Source organism: Vigna angularis, chromosome 9, assembly GCF_016808095.1.
Source record: "Vigna angularis cultivar LongXiaoDou No.4 chromosome 9, ASM1680809v1, whole genome shotgun sequence".
Classification (NCBI taxonomy): domain Eukaryota; kingdom Viridiplantae; phylum Streptophyta; class Magnoliopsida; order Fabales; family Fabaceae; genus Vigna; species Vigna angularis.
Window position 1 is genome coordinate 11,762,841 of NC_068978.1, and position 23,258 is coordinate 11,786,098.

Below are 23,258 nucleotides of genomic sequence, written 5' to 3' on the forward strand. Positions count from 1 at the left end.
CAATAGTCTTGTACCATTTAAAACATGTTTAGATAGTTACATTACAACTTCATTTGTTAGTTTAGAGAATTTTTCATGATTTGAGATTTCTAGCATAGTTTTAGGTTCTCAATAGTCAATTTTTGAGTTTTTGTAGAGAGGTAGGTTTTAGGTTATTTCTTAACTTGCTTTTATCATTTAAAACTTGTTTACAAAGCTGCAGTGTACTGCAATTAGTGTAGTCCTCATTTCTATACTAGTTTGAGTGTACTTTTAGGCTTTCTTTAGTGAGTTTTAGAATCTCTTAGAATTAGTGACTTTTGAAGTGCTCTTAGTTTTCTTTAGACATTTAAGACTTTATTAGGAAGTTTCTTTACAAGTTTGTTTCTATTTTAGTTTAGTTCTTACTTTTACCTTGTTTAGCCTAGTTTTATAGTGCTTTGGTAGGTTTTGAGTATTGAATTCTTGAAGATTATAATTTTTAAGTTGATTTATAGCTTTCTTTAGTCATTCAAAATTTGTTTAAATGGATTTTACCTCTGTTTTCTTACACTTTATATGTATGCATCAAACTAATTTTGGCCAATTCAAACCTGTTTGGGTGTTAAATTATTCGTGAATTATACATACATAGAAGTGGAGTTGGATAACTACATTAATAGTTATTTTAACTTGGGCTTGAATTCAAAACAGAGGGTCAGAAACTATTTAAGGTTCCACGTTTGTATGACTAAGTAATTTTCTGAACACAATTCTAGTCTACAAGCTCCCATAACCTAATTAAACCTTTAAGTTCACTTTAGACCCAACCAATCATTATAACCCAACAGAGCATACTCTAATTTTCCAGTATGTTAAAGAGTATGAAAGTGTTACAGGGCATAAGCTATGGTGTGTAGTACCTATGTCCTTGGCAGCGTAAACCATCCACATCCTGACCAATTAATAGAATTAGTGTGAGGATTGGAATGAATGAAAAGTGCATTCATTTTGGTAATTAGATGTGCATATGGAACAAAGCAATTGGAGAAGTGGTTGTTGAAAGATGGGTTTCAAGAGATGGTGAAAGGGAGAGGGATTCTAATAAAGAGTTGAGGGCCACAAGTGTTGATATATGCACAAGTTTAGGAGCTCAAATCTATTGTGCACTTAGGATAACAACATCACACTCAACCAAATACAGTGGCAAGAGTTCATACAATAAAGACATGTCCTTAAACATAAATGATATACCTGGAAATGATGAAATCTTGGACACTTCACTTCAACTGCAGCCCTTCAACAACTGTGCCTCAACCCCTAATCGAAACCACAAAACCAGAATATACATTACCACTGAACAACAACTTCAATGCAATGCAATGATATTCAAAACGAAAATGAGTCAACACAGTTTGAACCTACCTCCTCACGCAGCAACAACGATCTCGTCACGCACCCCTTCGATTGGCGGCGTCGCGATAGTGCAAACCCTACTCAGGCCGCCGTAGCACCCTCCTCAAGCTGCCACACCACCGTCACGAAACCCCTTCCAGCGACAATGTAAACCCTCACCTCACCAACCAACTTCCTTAGGGTCAATTTCCTTCCACGATTGAGGAGTGGATGAAATCACAAAAGGTAGAATGTCGTAAAGGCTAGGGGGAAGTGCGAAAAAATGGCCACCGTTGACTGAGAGAGGGAGATTAGGGTTGAGAGAGGTTTTTGGGGGAGATGGTTTCACAAAGATTGCGAGAATGGAAGAGCGAAATCCAAATTCTAATTTCACTAAATTGCGGGAATGGGAGAATGGCATATTCCTTCGGACTGTCACTACCCCCATTACCGAAGGGTAAAAGCCTTCGCTAATCCTTCGGTAAACGAAATTTATCGAAGGACATAAGACCATCTGTATTATTCCTTCGCTAATAAACATCTTTCTTGTAGTGAATGTGGTGGCATTTGATGACGAAAACAACGAAAGATGGTTAAAAAATGGTGTTCGCAAAGAACCAAAACAATGGAGGAAGATAGAAACGCCTTCGTAAAAATAAATGTCTAATATGTTTTTCATCGTCTAAAGATCATATATCAAACGCTTTTCTTCCTAAACTTTGCTTCTATCAACAAGCTTACATGTGCCAAAATGTTTCAAATACGCAATATGCCTTAACCTTTACTAACATTTAAAACATTTATTACATGTATGAAAAAACACCTATTTGCTTGTATGTTTTGTTCTCTTTATTTGTATAGATCATAAAAGTACAAGACCTTTACTCAAATTCCTACACAAGAAGGATAAAGACGTTAAGAGATAGGAATACATTATGATGTTTCCTTAAAGCTTCAAGCTTTGTAGAATCGTACAAGCTACTTTTGTCAAAGTTCTGATAAGGCACTGGCTTTGCAACGTAGACCTGAGTCTAACTACCTACCTAAAAAGGCTACGAAGTCTATATGGAAGTCAACTTTCTATCTAACGGATCTTTCTTGAAGAAGGCTATATATAGATGATTACGTGAAGAGAAGACAAGAAGAATACGTGCATATAGTCAAGTTTGCTATTACATTATCTCTCTTTCTCTGCATCGTCTAACGCTTTCATTTATAAAGAAAATCTTTACAAGTATTTCATATTTTCTTTGTATCGTAAACTTATTCTCTCTCTCTCAGAGTTATCCAAATTTGACTTGTTTGAAAAACCTTTTTGGTTGTGTTGTAAATTCCGAAGTGAATTAAAACACTTGGTGTTTAACTCAATTGAGTTAAACGGTCTAGTTAGTTAACTAAGGTTGAAACCAGAAGTGGTTGATAATACTTGTTGTAAACCAGAAATGGTGAAACTCGTATAATCTTTCTAAAGATTAGTGAAACCTCTTAAGAGGTCTTGAGATAAAAATTAGTATAAAAATTGTGTTATTGCTTTACCTTTTAAATGTTTTCCTAAAGTTTCTTTTAAAACACACAAACATCTAATTCCTACTAAAGTCATTAAACATTATTTTTGTGAAAAAGTTTTAAAACACTATTTAAAATTCCATTTTCTAGTGTTTTATGTCTTTCATCATGCACCTTTTAACTTCAACGAGGAATTGAAAAAAAAAATGTATAGTCATATCCAAAGCCAATCTCCTGATAAAATAAATAAACTAATAAAATAATAAAAGAAACTTTGAAAAATTTTAAAAATTTTCATATATATTTCAACTTCGATGGTTGAAGAACCGAAATAAAAAAAGAATATATACTTCAATTATTAACCAAAATCAAATTCTAAGATAAAATAATTAAAATAATAATAATTTTTTTTGAAAATATTTGAAAATTTTCATACTGATCTCGATTAATAGAAACAGTAAGAAAAAAGAAGTGTTATAATATTGCAAAAGTTAAACGTTGGTGTTGGAACGTTTTACAATGTTAATATTCTTTTATTAATTGGTAACGTTAATATTTTTAATAATGAGCAACAATCAAATTTTTAAGTGTTGCAACAGTTAAATTATTTATTGATTTTATTGTCTTTTATTGATTTTATTCTTTCCTAGCTCTATAAATAGAGAACTCTTTCTCCATTCCAAAACACATCTCAAATCAGTCTTTTCTTATTCTCATTTCTTTTTTTCCTCTTCTAAAATTATTTTGGGTTTATTTTATACTCTTTGTAAAGATCCTTGCTAGTTCTGAGATCCTCAGAGATATTATGAGAAGTTCTTGTTGTATCTTGGGGGACTTGCGCAATACACCGTAGATAAGTCTTTAAGGATAGTGAAACTACATGCCTCAAGAAATTTTGTTTGTGATTCTGTTAGCCTTTTACAACAATCTTAAGGACTTAGGGCTCACACCAATCCTGAAGGATCAAAACTTTGTTTCCATAACTCAAACGGTATTTGCAAAACCACTTACGGACGTGTCAAAAGTCGATGTCTTCGCTAGACAGAACTTCCGAAGGGTAGCAAGATGCTCACAACAATGGTGGCTTTTGATAACATTTGTAGGGACCGCGAATGAGGATGAAGAAGAGGAAAATGAGGCGACAAAACTTTCATGTGTCATGCCTTTGTAATGTTTGAGGAAAGGTGGAAACGATTTTCTCTCCAAAGAAAGGAAAAGAAATAAGAAGATGAGGTACTTGAGTAATTTTTCGTATACTTTACCTACAAATGAGAGAAACACAACCAGGTATTTTCTCGTTTACCAATCTTAAATATTTTAAAATTGTGGTGGTATAGGTAATTTTACTTACTTGAAGAAACAAATTTGGCTTTTCACCTAATGATATTACTCTAAATCTAGAAGTAGAGAATATTTCGTTATATATTTATATATGAACAACATGCTAATGATTGACTCATGCAAATCAGATAATATTTAAAAATTAAGGTTTCTAGGATCAAATTTTGAAATGAAAGACATGGGTAAAGCCAATGTGATTTTAGGTATTAGAATTATAAGGAAGGGAGATAGTATATTACTATCCCAAGAACAATATATTGAGAAACTTCTTAAGAAGTTTAGGTTTTATGTCCTCAAACCAGTGAATACCCCTTATGATGCTAATTCTAAATTAATGGAAAAATAAAGGAGAATCTATATCTCAGCCTCAGTTTGCCCAGATAATTGAGAGCTTACTGCACTTGATGAGCTTTTCTAGACCTGATATTGTTTATGCAGTAGGTAGACTGAGTAAGTACACTCAATGTCCAAATCAAGAACATTGGGATGCACTTGCTAGGCTTATGAGATACTTAAGAGGTTCAATGGATTATGCCATTGAATATAGTGGATTTCCCGCTATACTAGAAGGGTATAGTGAGGCTAACTAGATCTCTGATCCAAATGAGACAAAATCCACTAGTGGTTATGTATTCACACTTAGGGGTGATGCGATTACATGGAGATCAGTTAGACAAACAATTATTGCAAAATCAACAATGGAATATGAGTTTGTTGCTCTTGAGATGACTGATAATGAGACTGAGTGGTTGAAAAAGTTCTTAGCGAACATTTCATTACGAATGAAACCAACCCTATCGGTATCAATACACTGTGATTGCCAATCGGAAATAGCTATAGCTAAAAAAATGAATTACAATGGAAAGAATAGACATATCCAATTGAGACAATTTGGTGAAGTAGTTGCTAAAGAGTGGAACTAAGTCAGAACAAAATCTAGTAGATCCTCTGACAAAACCCTTGGAAAGAAATATGATCTTAGAAACATTGAGGGGAATGAGACTTAAGCCACTAGCAAACAAACAAGTGATGGTAACCCAACCTTTGTGATTGGAGATCCCATGAATAAGGTTCATATGGGTAAAAACAAGTCACTTGTTAGTTCTGATAGCACTAATTTGATTTTAAATCAAATATGTTCATTCCTATGGTGTGTGTGAAAGTGCTAGAGACTACATTATTGAGAGATTAAACTTTGTAATTAATCAAAGTTTTTAATGATCTTCATATCCCTTATGGGTGGTGTATGATTTGCACCATACACTTGATGAAATCACCTATATGAGTGTCAAGTGGGGTCGCTTGCATGAGATCTTGGCATGATCTCTAGAGCACTCATGAATACCGGGCACATGCATGGCCTAGTAAGCGCAACACAACTATAACAGCGAGGATTGTGGGGGTGTATTGTGATTGATAAACCTCTAACACATGTCAAGTGTCTTTGTTTCATATAGCTTGTTATACCAACTACACTGTGTGTTAAGTTTCTAAATCTAAGACTGGTTCATATAGCCTGTTATACCAGTTCTGATGCATTACATCCTATGAGACCCAGAATAATTTTTTTTTTCTTTCAACTCTCTTTTGCATTATGTGGGAGATTGTTATAATATTGCAAAAGTTAAACGTTGGTGTTGGAACGTTTTACAATGTTAATATTCTTTAATTAATTGATAACGTTAATATTTTTAATAAGCAACAATCAAATTTTTAAGCGTTGCATCAGTCAAATTATTTATTGCTTTTATTGTCTTTTATTGATTTTATTCTTCCCTAGCTCGCTCTATAAATAGAGAGTTCTTTCCCCATTCCAAAATACATCCCAAATCAGTCTTTTCTCATTCTCATTTCTTCTTTTCCTCTTCTAAAATTATTTTGGGTTTATTTTATACTCTTTTTAGAGATTCTTGCTAGTTCTGAGATCCTCAGAGATATTATGAGAAGTTCCTGTGTATCTTCGGCAACTTGCACAATGCACCGTAGATAAGTGTTTAAGGACAGTAAAACTACACGCCTCAGAAAATTTTGTTCATGATTCTGTCATCTTTTAAAATAAGAAAGTGAAGGTATAAGACACAAAATATTATTTATTAGTTATTTAAGTAGAAGTTTGAATAAATTATAATATATATATATATATATATATATATATATATATATATATTATTCTTAAATTATCCGTGTTCCTGAATTTATACTTAACTAATTTTACAAAATTGATTTATCTTAAAAAAAAAGTCAATTAAGTTACAATTAAATTATAATACATAAGTTAAGATTTTAAATAAAAATAATTATTTTTCACTATTAGTTATAGATATAGTCCATTTATAAAATTAAATGAAGTTATAATTGAATTATAACATTCAAACCCAAACTATTACCTTCTTAAAAAGGTTATAATTATATTCTAATTAAAGATTATAGCTTTTAACATACTCAGTTGAACATTAATAATAGAGTTAAGATCATCACAATTTAATTTTCATTAAGATGAAATGAAGTTATGAATTCCATAATTTAATTTTGTCCATTCATTTCTTGTATAAAATAAAAACTAGATTGAATATCTTATTTACGTAAATTAATAAATTAATGCACATTTAGTCTTATCATTATGTTAAACTGCCGATCTTATCTTTCAATAATTTATAAAACATTTTCTTAAGAAAATTTGAGTTGGGTTCAGATTCATATTCCTTATTCGGTTCTCAACGCATATTTAACTTTCTGATTTTACAATTTTTAATATTTATGAATAATTATAATGTAATAATACACATTTATTATGTATTAAAAGAAATGTATAAGGAGAAAATTTCCCTGGAAAAAAATTAGTGAAAAACAAAAGGGTAAAATAGGATACATAATAAAGGCACCATCGAGCTAACCGTTGGTTTCTCAAAATTCCATGTTTGACTGGGCAAAACCACACAGACAGAAACGGCAAAATACTTATAGCCTCTCCGTTAGTTATAGTCACTTTGCCAAATCCCAATTCCACCCTCACTCTCGCGCCCAATTCGCCCTCTCTCTCTTTCTCCCTCTCATTTTCATTCCCGAGCTTCGGTCAAGTCTCAACGTTACTTTACGCTCCGTTCATCGGCGCCGAGGTATCCATTTCTAACCATTTGTTTTTTTCTTGAATCTCACGTAACCGAAACAATGCTGATTTTGTCACCATGATCAATGTTTTTTTGGCTTCGTGCAATGTATGCATGAAAGTGTTTCCGTTTTTGATGCGATGAAGCTATCTCTGCTGCATTGATTTGTTCTCGCAATGTGTGAGGGGTTCGAGCTGATTTCAGATAGTGTGAGTGAATGATCATAACCAGGTAGCGAATTTCAAGTAGTGTAGGTGATTGAGAACGCATTTCTGAGTTACTAAGTTAAGCCGGCGCTTTTTAACGGTTTTATTGTTTGAGTTTTGACGAAATTTTGTAGTGGTGTTTGTTTTTAGTTTTGTAATTTACTGTTTATCGATTGCAAATATTATTATACTATACATTTTTCTAATCTCTTGATATCGGTTATTAGTTTCGTTTTCTAATTTAAACTTTTTGAATGGATAATTTTTTAATTGTGTTATTTTCAGGTGGATTGCTGGTTTAGTCATTTGAATGAGTATTTATTAGCTTTTTGGTGATAGTATAATGGAAGAAGAGGAAGAACCAAAAGAGACAAAAATATCTGATAATGGATTGCATGGTCATGAAGTGAATAATAGGGGAATGGAGCGAGTTGTTAAGAGTCCTCAGGAGGAAAATGTACATGGAGATAATTTAAAATATTTATCTGGGGTGTACTCAACAGAGGGTGATCTTTACCCAGTTCCTGACATGCCACATGATCATCTTACTTCTAGCCCTGGGTCAGAGGGGCATTTTGGTCACACCGACAATGAGTATCCTCCATCAGTTAATTTTGGTTCGCCTACATATTCTTCTGTTAGTTCTCCACAAAAGCATTGGGAAAAAAATGCAGGGCAAAATTCGTCTGCAGAATTATTGCATTTAATTGATTCTGCTATAATGGGGAAACCTGAAGGTATGGAGAAACTGAAGAATATTGCAAGCGGAGTAGAAATTTTTGGGAATGGTGAAGAAATGGACAGTGTGCCTTTCTTAATAGTAGATTCACTTCTTGCAACAATGGGCGGTGTCGAAAGTTTTGAAGAGGACGGTGATAATCCTCCTAGTGTAATGCTGAACTCTCGGGCAGCTATTGTGTCAGGTGAACTGATTCCCTGGCTTCCTTACGTTGGTGATTCTGATGTTGTCATGTCACCTAGGACACGAATGGTAAGGGGACTTCTTGCTATATTAAGGGCGTGCACCAGAAACAGAGCAATGTGCTCAATGGCTGGTCTGTTAGGAGTACTGTTGAGAACAGCAGAAAAAATTTTCACTGTAGACGTTGGCTTAAATGGGCAAATAAGGTGGGATGGAACTCCTTTGTGCCGCTGCATACAATACTTGGCTGGGCATTCTCTTACTGTTAGTGATCTTCATAGATGGTTTCAAGTCATTCCAAGAACACTCACCACAATTTGGGCTTCACGCTTGATGCTTGCATTGGAAAAAGCAATTAGTGAAAAGGAATCTAATGGACCAGCTTGCACTTTTGAGTTTGATGGGGAAAGTTCTGGTTTGCTGGGTCCAGGTGAGGGTCGTTGGCCATTTATCCACGGGTATGCATTTGCAACATGGATCTACATTGAATCATTTGCTGACGCACTAAATACAGCAACAGTAGCCGCTGCAATTGCTGCGGCTGCATTTGCTAAATCAGGTAAGTCATCAGCTATGTCGGCTGCTGCAGCAGCTAGTGCTCTTGCTGGTGAAGGTACGGTACACATGCCACGTTTATTCAGTTTTTTATCTGCTGATAATCAGGGTATAGAGGCTTACTTTCATGCTCAATTTTTGGTTGTTGAAATTGGTTGTGGAAAGGCAAAGAAATCTGCTTTACATTTTACTTATGCATTTAGACCACAATGCTGGTACTTCATTGGTCTTGAACATACAAGCAAGAATGGTATCCTTGGGAATGCAGAAAATGAAATTAGATTGTATGTAGATGGGTCTTTACACGAAGTTCGTCCTTTTGAGTTCCCCAGGATTTCCAAACCCCTTGCATTTTGCTGCATAGGAACTAACCCTCCTCCTACTATGGCCGGTTTGCAACGGCGACGCCGTCAGTGCCCGTTATTTGCGGAGATGGGGCCTGTTTACATCTTCAAGGAACCAATTGGCCCTGAAAGGATGGCACGCTTGGCTTCTAGAGGAGGGGATATAGTACCTTCTTTTGGCAATGGAGCAGGGCTACCATGGCTAGCAACAAATGCCCATGTGCAGAGCAAGGCAGACGAAAGTGTTCTTTTGGATGCAGAAATTGGAGATTTCATTCACCTACTCTATCATCCTAGTTTGCTCAGTGGGCGTTTCTGTCCAGATGCTTCACCTTCTGGTGCTGCAGGTCAGATAATTTCTGGGTGTTGATTTTACGGTAATATATACATTTTTCTGCTACTGCCTAACTATGTTATTTTTCATGAAAAAAATGCTTGATAATCTAAGTGTTATTAATAGGGTATTAAATGCTCTACTAGAAGTTGTTAGAAGTTCATAGAAGGTTCTAGAGATCTTTTTGTAGTTATTACTTTGGGGCTAGAGTTTTCTATATACAGATGTAGTTACGATTTGGAATGAATCAATTTAAATAAAAGTATTCTTTATTTTATATTAATTCTTTCAAGTTGGTACCAGAACTCCTAATCTTGGGAGTTCTGCTTCTACATTTGTTTTTACCGTCTTAGTTAGGTTCCTTTTGAGATTGTCTAAAGTACACCCATTTCTTTTAAATATTGGGGTTACTTGAAGTGTACCCAATTTGTGGTTCTGTGCCGTTGCTGCACCCCATCTGTCGTACCTTTGCTGGAGCCGTCCCTGGAGCTTCCGCCATTGCCATCGTCAGAATTATTGTTGTTATCATCACCATCATCATTGTCGGAACTTTTTGTTTATTGTTCTCCTTTAATTAAGAGGGGGCTAAGGAATCTCCATTATTTATTTAAGCATGACAACTCTACTAAGCAATGTTGAATTTCTAACTTTAGAGATACATGCACTATGTGCTGAAATTGAATATTTGAAATCTCTCATGTGTCTATAGTAAGTCACCTTCTAGTACTGGCTTTGTAGTCGTGACTGGTAAGAACTTCAAACTTTATATAAAGACTCTTGGATTCTAGATTCTAGTGTGACAGACCATATGATCCCTTACTCATCTCTTTTAACATCATATGTTTTTTTTTGGGTAAAACATTACTATTGCTAATGGGACTCGTATCCCAATAACTGGACATGGTAATATTTCTCTTTTACCCACTCAACCTTAAATATGTCCTTTATATTTCAAACATTTCTTAATTTTATTTCCGTTCAAAAGCTTACTTGTGACATCATGACCTAAAGTGTATATATAGTTTACTGACATAATTATACATGTGAATTCACATCCGAGTAGTTTATGACATGAAACTAACTTGGCTGTCACATGATTACCTATGACTAAAACAAGTTAACATTTAGGGATTAAAAGGGGAATTTGAAAAAAATTTTAGTAAACAAATACATATTAAATGCTAAATATTGTTTCCGCTTCAGCCAAATTGTTTGGTAATTTAATAAAATAAAGTGATATTTTTACTGTCAAAAACGCTTTCTTATGATCAAATCAATTTTAAGTAATGAACTAAATAGGAGAGGTGATAATTGGTTGTAGTAAGTAGGAGATGGAACCAAAAAATAGGGATTTTCTACAGCTATGGATTTTCAAGCTCGTGATGCAAGGTTAAGAACAAGAGAATGAGAGAAATGCAAAATTTCTGAAAGTGATATTTTTCATTGATTTTTCTTTTGTAAGCCAAACATATTTTTCATTGATTTAAATAGAATTTATACATTGTATTATACGGTAGATAGCTTAGGTACAGGATACCGAGAATACACCTAACTGTAAATGATATAACTGTCTAACAATGAGTGGGAAAGAAGGTCATAGAACACCTTAGGTCATGAATGGGAAAGAAGGTTATAGAATAAGGAGGGTTGTATTGTTTTAACAACTTGGGAACTAAAGATAGTATGAGTATACAAATAGGAGCTCTTGTCTCCAATCATACATTACTTTTGAGAATTCTCAGATATTGTTGCCATCCTCCAAGTCAAAAGTTTTTTTATCTCCATAGATGTCACTTTTATTGAAACTAAATCTTTTTACAAACGTCCTCAGCTTCAAGGCGAGAGTTCTTTTGAAGCTAAGCCTTTTGAATTTCGTAAGTCATCTTGTCCCTTTCTTACAAGAACCATCTCATACTACTCTTGGTACTCCTGATACATCTCCTAGCACATCTCGTGTGGATATCTTTGAAGTTTCTCCTAACAAAGGGGTCTTTGTCCCCGAGTCAAGGTCAACTCTAGAAATTAGTCATGATTCTAAAGTTTCTCCTAATATGGGCATTGTTGTTCTTGAGTTAGCTCTAAAAGTTAATTGTCCGAAAAATCTCTTCCATTTACAATATCATAGGAGACAAAAGCAACCTAACCTGATTCAAGAACAACACCAATCATCTAACCCAGGGGTAAGTGCTCCTTTTTTTAACATCCTCGAACCTTTGAAAAACTCCTTGAATATTAATTGTGAACCTGACCTTGATCACTTGCCCATTGGTTTAGGAAAAGTAACTCGGTCTTGTACCAAGTATCCTATTTCTCATTTTGTGAACTATCTATGCAATATGAGAGTTTCCATTCTGCCATTGGTGCAATTAGAGTCCCTACTTCAGTTTAAGAAGCAATGAAGGATAAGAATTAGGTTCAAGCTTTGAACGAAAAGATGATTGCCCTAGAGAAGAACCAACATGGGAAATTGTTCACCACGGGATTAAAAAGATAGGAGGAAGTAAATGGTTTTATAGTGCAAAATATAAATATGGTGGCCTATTGGAACATTACAAAGCAAGGTTAGTTGCTTAAGGATTTAGTCAAACTTATGGTGTCGATTATGAGGAGACATTTGCTTTAGTGTCAAAAATGAACACGGTTAGAATCATTCTCTGATTAGCAGCTTATTTGGGTTGGGAATTACAACAATTAGATATGAAAAATGCTTTCTTGCATGGACAATTAGATGAAGAAGTTTTCATGGATATTCCTTCATATTTTAGGCCTATTGAAGAAGGGAATAAAGTATGTAGGTTGAAGAAAGCCTTATACGAACTCAAGCAATCGCCCCATCTTGGTTTGGTAGACTCGCTTAGGTTATGATCTCCATGGGGTATCGACAAAGTCAAGGAGACTATACCTTGTTCATCAAAGATTTTCTAGAAGGAAAACTTATTCTACTCTTGGTCTATGTTGATGATATGATTATTGTAGGAGATGATGAACATGAGAAAGAAATCTTGAAAGAAAAGCTTGTTGCCCAGTTTGAAATGAAGGATCTAGGAAAATTAAGTACTCCCTTGGGATAGAATTATCTTACTCAAAGAAAGACATCTTTATCTCCTAAAAAAAGTATGATCTCGATCTTCTCATGGAAACAGGTACGATTGACTTTAAGATGATTGAAGTTCTTGTATAACAAAATCATAGAATTGGTAGTGATAATGGTAGTTCTAATGGGAATAAAAGCCAATTTCAAAGACTTGTTGAAAAGCTCATTTACTTAGCTCACACTAGACTTGACATAGCCCATGTTGTGAATGTATCTAGTCAGTTCATGCATGATCCAACAAAGAGACATTTACAAGTTGTAAACAAAATCCTTCAATATTTGAAGAAAATTCTAGGAAGGGGATTATTGTTCAAGAGGAATGAGAAATTAAGAATGGAAGTGTATACTAATGTAGATTATTCAGGGTTTATCACAGATAGGAAATCCACCTCAGGATATTGTATGTTCTTGGGTGGAAATTTGGTAACTTGGAAAAGTAAGAAACAAAATGTTGTTGCAAGGTTTAGTGCATAGGCTAAATTCTGAGGTATAGTACATGGGGTGTGTGAATTGTTATGGCTGAGAATTATTCTAAATGATCTTAAAGTGGTATATGAAGAACCTATTATTCTTGATTGTGATAATACGTTAGCTATTATCATGGCTCAGAGTCCAATCTAGCATGATAAGACCAAACACATAGAGATAGATTGACACTTTATTAAAAAAACCCGGATAGTGGACTTATCACTACTTCATATGCTCCATCAGGGTATCAATTAGCAGATTTGTTCACAAAAAGGTATTTCCATTAAGCATTTCATGATCTCACATTTTGATATCTATTCATCATCTTAAAGGGGAACTGTTGTTAATAGGGTATTAAATGTTCTAGTAGAAGTTGTTAGAAGTGGATAGAAGTTGTTAGAAGGTTCTAGATATCCTTTTGTAATTATTACTTTAGGGTTGGAGTTCTCTATATATAAATTATCCTTTTGTACTATTTCAAATTAATCAATTTGAATAAAAATCTTTTTCCTTTCATATTAATTCTTTCAAGTCAAAGTTTTATTTGTAGATTTATATGATGTACCTAGAAAATTCTTACAACCTTTTTGCGTTGGCAATTGACATCTTTTATGAGTATCATGAGGGTTTTCCTTTCTCACTCCGTGGTAATAATTGTTTGATTATTAAGAGGATATTTTCCAATGTATTTATTCTTTTTTTTGTTCTCTTCCTGTAAATTGCACGCTTCTTGTTTATTCACACTTGTTATGAATTAGCATGAAATCCATTTATAAATGTATTGAAAAAAACCTAGGTGGTATAGTGTTTTTAGCATAAAAATGAATAATAACACTTCTAAGAAAACAGTGTTATTGGAAGATATTGTAATTTCATATTTATATAGAGAACCGTGCCCATGAAAATACAGAATATTTTACCATGCAATATTTGAGTCATCGAGTAAGTAACATAGTGGATTTCTTTTATGTGTAACTTATGCTTATCTGACCAGGCATGATATAACTGTCTTTTCATGCGCTTGATTAGCTGAATTCAGTTTCTTCATCCGTTATGTGGTTTGATTTTACGAATTAACTACAGATTAGTAGAAGGAGTTACAATTTTAGTCTCTATTTCTTTCTAGTCTCTTCCTTTTCTTATTATTTTTAGTTTTAGTGTAGACTAATCCCCTTGAGGTCGCCGGTTCTTTCCATCTTTCGTCAGTTCTTAATTTTGACATCACTGATTATTTGTTGGATATTCCATGGCTTGTTCTAAGGAAGTCCAACAACAACAATAGCCAAGTCTTTTTGAACAAGGAAGGTGGGGTCAGTTACATGGATTAAATGACGCCCCCAATACTATGTCATAAATCATGTCTATAGACAAAGTATTGGTATTTAAATCCTTCTTAGGAAACAACTTTGTGTACAATATTCTAGTATTTAAAATCCAGATCGTTAAGTTTAGTGAAATAATTTCATGTATATCAGACCATTTTATAAAATTTCTTTTATCAAGGCATGTAAAATATGCACTGCTGTACTTGTTATGATGGGTTCCTTTATTGTGATTCAGGAGTGCTTCGACGCCCAGCCGAGGTTCTAGGGCAAGTCCACGTTGCTACACGAATTCGACCTGTGGAGGCTTTGTGGGCATTGGCTTACGGTGGTCCATTATCTTTGCTTCCCTTAGCAATTAGCAATGTACACGAGGATACTCTAGAACCACGGAAGGCGAATATTTCTGTGTCTGTAGCCACTTCATCCCTTGCTGGTCCAATATTTCGAATTATATCAATGGCCATTCAATATCCGAGGAACAATGAGGAGTTGGCTCGTTGCAAAGGTCCTGAGATTCTTTCAAAGATTTTAAATCACCTTCTCGTAACCCTGGCTTCACTTTGTGAAGGAACATATGATGGTGTAGGTGATGAGGAACTTGTTGTTGCAGTTGTCTCACTTTGTCTATCTCAAAATATCAACCATACTCTCAAAGTGCGTCTCTTCACCACACTGTTACTGGATTTAAAAATTTGGAGTTTATGTAGTTATGGCATACAAAAGAAGCTTCTATCATCACTTGCCGACATGGTTTTCACTGAGTCGGTAGTGATGCGTGAGGCCAATGCCATTCAAATGCTTCTTGATGGCTGTAGAAGAAGCTATTGGACTGTTCCGGAAAAGGATTCAGTAAATAACTTTCATCTAACTGGATCAACAAGACCTACTGGTGAGGTCAATGCGTTGGTTGACGAGCTCTTAGTGGTAATTGAACTTCTAATAGTGGCAGCATCTCCTACATTAGCATCAGATGATGTTCGATGTTTACTTGGGTTCATGATTGACTGTCGACAACCTGGTCAGGTAAGCAATACGCTAATATGAAGCACGCAACATATTATAATTCATGTTTCTTATAATAAAATATTCTGATGTCACGTTTTTGCAGTTCGTGTCATACAATACAGAAATACTGTATTATACGATAACATCCTCTTAGGCCATTCTTGTTGAGGTTACCGTATGCCGAAAGGCTTTGCTTGTGTATTTCATGCTTCCGATGGGTTTTTCTTGTAGTTTTTACCTTTGGTTTTATGTTCTAAGAATTTTTAGAAACTTTTTATATACTCTGTTTTTATATTTTTGCTTTCTATTTTTAAAACTTTATGCAGTAAAAAGCAACTTATAAATTATTTTTTAAATAACTATCTATTACAAATTTAGTTTGTTACTCTATGAAAAGAAAACGATCTTTGTTATTATTGATTGATCAAAATTACACTGGACGTGGCAGAAATTGCTTGGAGAAATCCTACCAAACCTTGATTAGTGGTTCTGTCATAAGTATGAGAGAAGTCTCGAGTCGTTCTGTCAATAGAGCCCATCTACCATTTACTTGATGGTAAAACTTGAAAATGATTAATATCAACAAGAGAAGTTTTTTATTCAATTCAATAACATAAAAGAGGATCCATGTATATACAGGAAGACTAATCTTGAAAGTAAATATTAGAAAGAAATTTCTAGAATCTTTTATAGCTTCTAAGCTTTTAACAGTACACTTAATATCCTAATGTAGCTCATTAACTATATTATTTTCTGAACAATTTTTCTTTAATAAAGTGTTATGTATTTGTGTGGGATTGGTCATGTACAATAGCTAGGAAATCTCGTATTTATTTCTTATTAGTCCATGTTCAGTAAATAAAGAAATATGCTCATAATTAGAGATCTGATTTCAGTACAGACTGAAATTAGCTTAGAAATATATGTATACATACATATATATATATATATATATATATATACATATATACATACATATATACATATATATATACATACATATATATATACATACATATATATATACATACATATATATATACATACATATATATATACATACATATATATACATACATATATATATACATACATATATATATACATACATATATATACATACATATACATATATATACATACATATACATATATATACATACATATACATATATATATATATATATATATATATATAGGGGTTTGCTAACTTGCGTACTTTCAGTTGGTACATTTTAGAAATGTGTATCAGGTTTTATTAGACAAAAATACCCTCATATATTATGGATTATAAGCTTTAAGATCAAGGGTATTTGAATAATTTTCACTCTCAAAACTAAAAAAAACAAGAAACCCCCAAACCCTTACTCACCTCCTTCATTCCTCTCAACCCTTTCACTTTCATCTTTCTCATTCTAACATTTTATCTGTCATCCCTACTGTAGCCCTAATTGAAAAAATCATAAACACTCACTATTAAACAATATAGCTTTGTAAATAGTTGAGTTATTGGCATATTTGCCTTCAGGCAAAGGTTCATTCAAGATCTCTTCAATTTCATTATCTTCACTAACCTCTCTAATCTCATCATCTGTGGATGTTGAATCATTATCTTTAAAAAAACCCTTCATGCCAATTACCAATTCCTTCGGATGTCATTATGCTTGTGAAAATTAGATAAGACAAAATTTATAAAATGAAAACTCATTACAAAATCATTTTTTGTAAGGAATTGTTTAACCGCGAGTGTTTCTGATTTTTTTCAGGCCAATTACCAATTCCTTCGGATGTCATTATGCTTATGAAAATTAGATAAGACAAAAATTATAAAATGAAAACTCATTATAAAATCATTTTTTGGTAAGAAATTGTTTAACAACGAGTGTTCCTGAATTTTTCAGTTGGGACTACTGGATGACAGAGAAAATGTTGGAGTGAGAGAGATGAAAGATAAAGGGTTGAGAGAAATGAGGGAGGTGAGCAAGGGTTTGGGGGTTTCTTGTTTTTTTTAGTTTTGAGAATGAAAATTATTCAAATACCCTTGACCTTAAAGCTTAAAATCCATAATATATGAGGGTATTTTTGTGTACTAAAACCTGCTATACATTACTAAGATGTACCAACTGAAAAAAGAGCGTACGTAAATTAGCAAACCCCATATATATATATATATATATATGTGTGTGTGTGTGTGTGAGAGAGATATTATAACTCTCAAAAATCTGGGAGGCTCTAACTGTGCGATTGAAACCCTAGACAACCTTCATTTGCACAAAAGTTGTTTTGTCGCGGCACGTTTTCTTTTCCTTTATCTTGTACCCTCATCGCACAATATCTTATGGCTGAAACAGAGGAGAATAAATTTCAATCTTTTGAAGAGTTGAAGAACATGCATTTTGTCTATGGACTGAATGGGGAGAGCTACATAAAATGGTCCTAATTTATGGTCCCAATTCATTCGCACTATTCTGAGGAAAAGGGAGGACGAATCACTTGACCGATGTTGCTTGTGACATGTAGGATCCAAAATTTAAAACATGGGATAAAGACGATTCAACAATCATGGCTTGGCTATGCAACTCTGATCCCGGAAAAGAGTGACATTTATGTTTCTCTACTTCGCAATGGAGATTTGGAGTGAGGTAAAGAGGCATATCCTAAAGCCATGGATGTTTCTCAAATATATGACGTAAAGTTGAATACTTTGGAAACAAATCAAGGAAAAGGATTGTGAGCGAGTATGCTAATCATAAGAGTTAGTGTTGTTTTTAGAGGACAAGGCTTTTGTGTTTATGTTGCTTAAGAAAATTTGAGGAAGATTCATAGTGGATATTAAGATGATAATGCTATCTAAATGTAAAAGTTCTCTTTATAGAGATTCTAAAAGAAAGAATCTAGGATGGATTCAAAATAACAAAAGACAAGAAAATAAACAAAAGCACAATAACAACACTTAGTATAAAATAAGTTGAAAAATGAAACAAAATAGGGAAAAAAAGAAAGGAAATAGAAGGGGATGGCAAAGTGGCACGCCACTTGGGGGATGGATAACCCATGATGAGTGGTGGTTGCCACCAATGTCAAAATAAGACCAAGAGATAGCTCACTCTCAAAGGGAGGAACTCACAACCGAAAGTGGATAATAACTTATATTTCTTCCTTTAACAACCCTTTACAAGTGGCAAGGAGATCCTCTTAAATAGACCAACAGAATGACCTCCTAGCAATAATACAAAGATGAAGAGCTATATAGCAAAATCACAAAGTATCTTTCTAGAAGCCTAATGTTGAGGGAGAGGAAGAATATTTTCCAATCATTACAAAATCATCAAAAAGGTGCATTCTTTCTCCTCCAAGTGCATAATGGTCCCCACTCCAATCCAAGATGCTCTTCTTTTCCATTTCCAAGGGGTCTTCTTGGCAAAACTAGGATTGTGGTGAGTACACTCCCTATGGCTAAATACCTTCATGGCCTTCCATTTCTCTAGAAGGTGACAACCTAAAGAGGAGAGGTCCCACTAACAACCCCACAAAACACAAGAAACAAACATGAGTCTATAATTTATTTAAGACAAAAACTAAACAAACTAATAGAAGAAAGGTGGAGAAACCTCCCTCCTAATCATGCTTATTTTCCCTAAGCACTTTCCTCCATTTTTGGTAGGGGTTAGGGGCTCATAAGCTAATATGGATGGAGCTGAACATTACTTGGACATAAAAACTAAATGTTCAGAAGATTTATAGCCATACTCAAGGACTATAATGTGCAATGCGAATCTATGATTTTATGGTGGACTCAAACTGTGAATTTTTGTTATAGCTAAAAGAAAGTGTTAGAATATTTATCCTATTTATCATCATTGTACTGTGTCTAGGGTTACTCTATTTATTACGATTATATTGTGTCGAGGATTACCCTACTTATCATGTACTCTTGTATCAATTTATTCTTATAAATAGACAATTATGAGAGGGATCAATCAAGCCCTCTTAATTAGTTTACAGTTTCAATCTCAAGTCGGTATCAAAGCGGGTCCACTCTGGTTTTTGTCTCGTAGCATTTGTTTGGTGCCATTTGCCGCTGTCCGTAGTTGTCCTCTTCAATGTTGTCAGCCACTGTTCTTCATTGTTTCGTCGCCGTCCGCCGCCGGCCATCGATACAGTTCAGTCCGGTGACCATCAGATTTGGTTCGTCTCTCCAAATTAAAAAAGATGTGTCCTGAACTTAGTGGTCTCCAAACCTTAGAATGTGAGTCATGTCAACTAGGAAACACATGTTAGATCTACCTTTCCTAAAAGGTCTCAATCCATATGTAATTCTAATTTTTCCATCATCCATTCTGATATATGGGGACCTAGTCCTATTTTCTCCTTTGGTTTGAGATATTTTGTTACCTTAATTGATGAATATTCAAGATGTACTTGGGTTTATCTTATGAAAAATCATTCTGAATTATTAGCCATCTTTACATCTTTTTTAAATGAAGTCAAGAATCAATTTGGTCAAGTAATCAAAATATTAAGAAGTGATAATGCCAAAGAGTATTTCTCATCCTCCTTTTTTGCCATCTTGAGTTCTCATGGTATCTTACATCAGTCTACTTGTCCTCATACACTACAGCAAAATGGTATAGCAGAATGAAAAAATAGACACTTGACTGAAACTGCCCATATCCTTTTGCTTGGTGCCCATATTCCTGTCCATCACTGGGGGATGCCATCTTAACTACATGTTATCTTACTAATAGGAGGCCCTCCTCCTCTCTTGATCATAAAGTCCCTTTCTCCATTCTGTTTCCTAATGATCTTCTCTTTCACACATCTTCCCGAGTGTTTGGGTGTGTATGTTTTGTTCATGACATGTCTCTAGGACTAGACAAACTCTCCGCTCGCGCTCTCAAATGTGTCTTCTTAGGCTTTAATAGACCCAACAAACAACAAACTTTGTTAGGGTAGGCCCTAACAAAGATGATCATGTAAGGTATAACACCTATCAATTTTGTGATCGAGCTTGTGACAATGTTCACACTTGTGATTCCCTTTTCTTGGCTTGTGATGGAAATTGTGATCATCACACTGAGATACCAATGCTGAAGTGTCATCAGAAGTGATTGAAGAAGGTATTTAGTGGTTGACTTACTTGACACAAAGAAATAGGTTGGAACAAGGGGAAGTAGAGGTAGGTACAATTGGGGACTCTAAAATCTAATCACAGATATATGGATAATCATCAGGTAGTCCATGTAAGGCCATAAACATGGAAAAATTTGATCATTGCTCTAGTTCTTAAGAAGCAATGGAGGTAGGAGGCAATGTGAACTCTTATAGTTGAAGGGTATATTGAAAGACTTAAACATGAAGAGCGATGAGCCTATGAGGTTATATTGTGACAATAAATCCACAATTAGCATAACTCACAATTAGCATAACTCACAATCCAGTACAACAACATAGAACTAAACATATTGATGTGGATAAACATTTTATCAAATAAAAGATTGACCATGGAATGATTTGCACTCAATATGTGTCTACCTAGGGACAACTCGCAGACATACTCATCAAAGGGCTAAACAACAGTAACTTTGAGAGAATTATATTAAAGCTCGGAATGAAGAACATTAATTTACTAGCTTGAGGGGGAGTTTCAAATATATTTTAGAAAGTTTCAGATAATATTCTTATTGCTTTTAATTTTGTATAGTTATTTTATCTTGTTTTTATTACTAGCTATTCCCTAGAATAGTTTGTTCTTATTTCCAAAATAATAAGAAGAAAGAAATCATCTCCTTTTAAACTTGAGAATTAATTACATTGATTACAAAGTGCTATGACATGTCCCCTTTAACTAGAGCTTCTAACTTGCTCCACGCTTTTACAATTTATATGGGAGGATGAACTCCAACAGTTTTGACACTTCTGCTGTAATTTTCCGAAAACTAAACCCTATTTTCTGTATAACATTGTATTCTCTAAATATACTTTATGAGCCATTAACTAGTAAAATACCTTACATTGTTGCATAACTAAATTAGCAGAAACTCAGGGTTATTGATATTTTATATTCTTCTTTGTCTGAAAACAAGTAATCCACATCTTCTCTTTGTGGTTATTACTAATCTCAAGCTTAGTGGCTTATTTGGAAATTTGAACAATGTAACACAAATTTTTTATGCTTTGGTTTAATTTTTAAAATCTCTGTTATCAAAATTTAAAGAAATTTTACTCTTTATTTACTTTATTTTACAGATTGCTAGGGTGTTACATCTCTTCTACAGGTTGGTTGTGCAGCCGAATACAGCTAGAGCTCACTCATTTGCAAAAGCATTCCTAGCATGTGGAGGGATAGAAACTCTTCTTGTTCTTCTCCAAAGGGAAGTTAAAGCTGGAGAAAGTGATGCTCTTGAATCGGCACCAAAGAATCCTGAATTTAAAAAAAATGAAAATGATGGTAGCTGTGAAATCACAGAAACATATCAGGATGATGAAGGTTCTCAATCTGCTGATAGTTGCAGTAATATTGGTCCTAGTTCTCCTGATGTGTATATTGAAGGGATGACACGTACCTCAGAAACTCCATCTGTCAAGAATTTGGGAGGCATAAGTCTATCCATCAGTGCTGACAGTGCTAGGAAAAATGTTTATAATGCTGATAAAAGTGATGGCATTGTTGTTGGGATTGTTGGTCTCTTGGGTGCTTTAATAGTTTCTGGGCATCTGGGGCATGGTTCCCGCTCTGGTCTTGATACAGCAAGCAACCTTTTGGGTGTTGGACTGCAAGATGGTGGAAGTACAATGTTTGAAGATAAGGTTTCTTTTCTTTTTTACGCCTTACAAAAGGCATTCCAGGCAGCACCGTGTAGGCTGTTGACAAACAATGTCTATACAACTTTATTGACTGCCTCGGTATGACATACTCTCTCTACCTTATCCCCAGTCCCTAGTCCCTAGTCCATGCCAATTGTAGGATACTATTTTGCCAGTATAAAAATGGAAAATATTGTGTTTATTGAAATGGACATGCTTTATTTAGTATAAGCTTATTTTCTTTGGCCATTATCATCTTATAGGTTTTTCTTTCTTTCTAAGAGTGTAAATGTATGTTTTTTCTTTCAATATGAGAAAAAATTATAATTCTTCCAACTCAATTCTATATGATATAGTTCTTACATTCTTTGCTTTGTATGTGTACTATCCATGTTATTTGCATTGTATGTCACTTTGAGATAAAATTTGCAAATATATTTAAGATTTTGTTGAAAGAGAGATAGATGCAAGAGATGTTGAAACTGTGTATACGTTACATGATTGCAAGAAATACATATTAATTGCGACTAATGCAGATAATTATAGGAAAGTTTTTATGAATATACATGATGTGATATGTTTTATTCAGATTCCTATAAATTGATTCTAATTAGACATATCTATAATGATGTTAAAATTGTGACTGTTATTTTATTGTTCAACTTTCGTAAAACTGCAGTGTTGGGTGTATGTTCCTAGCTTGAGTGTTATAGGATAGTACTTTTCTTATATAAATGCATGTTTGTATATATAATATACATCAACTGAGCACAATAAACGACTGCTTTTATTATCACATCTTAATTCAAGTTGGTATCAAGAGACCCCAACTTAAAGCTATATTTGCGAGGTTAGGTTAAACTTAAAATTCACTTTTTGAGATGGTATGAG

The 23,258-nt window shown here is 34.1% G+C and overlaps 1 protein-coding gene and 1 long non-coding RNA gene across 2 annotated transcripts in view; one reads left to right on the forward strand and one right to left on the reverse strand.

The window, feature by feature from the left end:
- Nucleotides 1-516: 516 nt before the first annotated feature.
- On the reverse strand, nt 517-1,818 carry LOC108337659 (uncharacterized). The gene is made up of 3 exons (XR_001832931.2): nt 1,384-1,818; nt 1,213-1,278; nt 517-913 (listed from the first exon to the last, which is right to left on the reverse strand). It is a non-coding gene; the product is annotated as an uncharacterized LOC108337659 (long non-coding RNA).
- Nucleotides 1,819-7,856: 6,038 nt separating this feature from the next.
- LOC108337961 (BEACH domain-containing protein C2) overlaps nt 7,857-23,258 on the forward strand; it is a 73,803-nt gene continuing 58,401 nt past the window's right edge. Inside the window, exons 1-3 of the mRNA XM_017574552.2 lie at nt 7,857-9,681; nt 14,791-15,578; nt 21,810-22,466. Coding sequence (XP_017430041.2) covers nt 7,857-9,681; nt 14,791-15,578; nt 21,810-22,466 — 3,270 coding nt within the window. The remainder of the gene's footprint in view (nt 9,682-14,790; nt 15,579-21,809; nt 22,467-23,258) is intronic.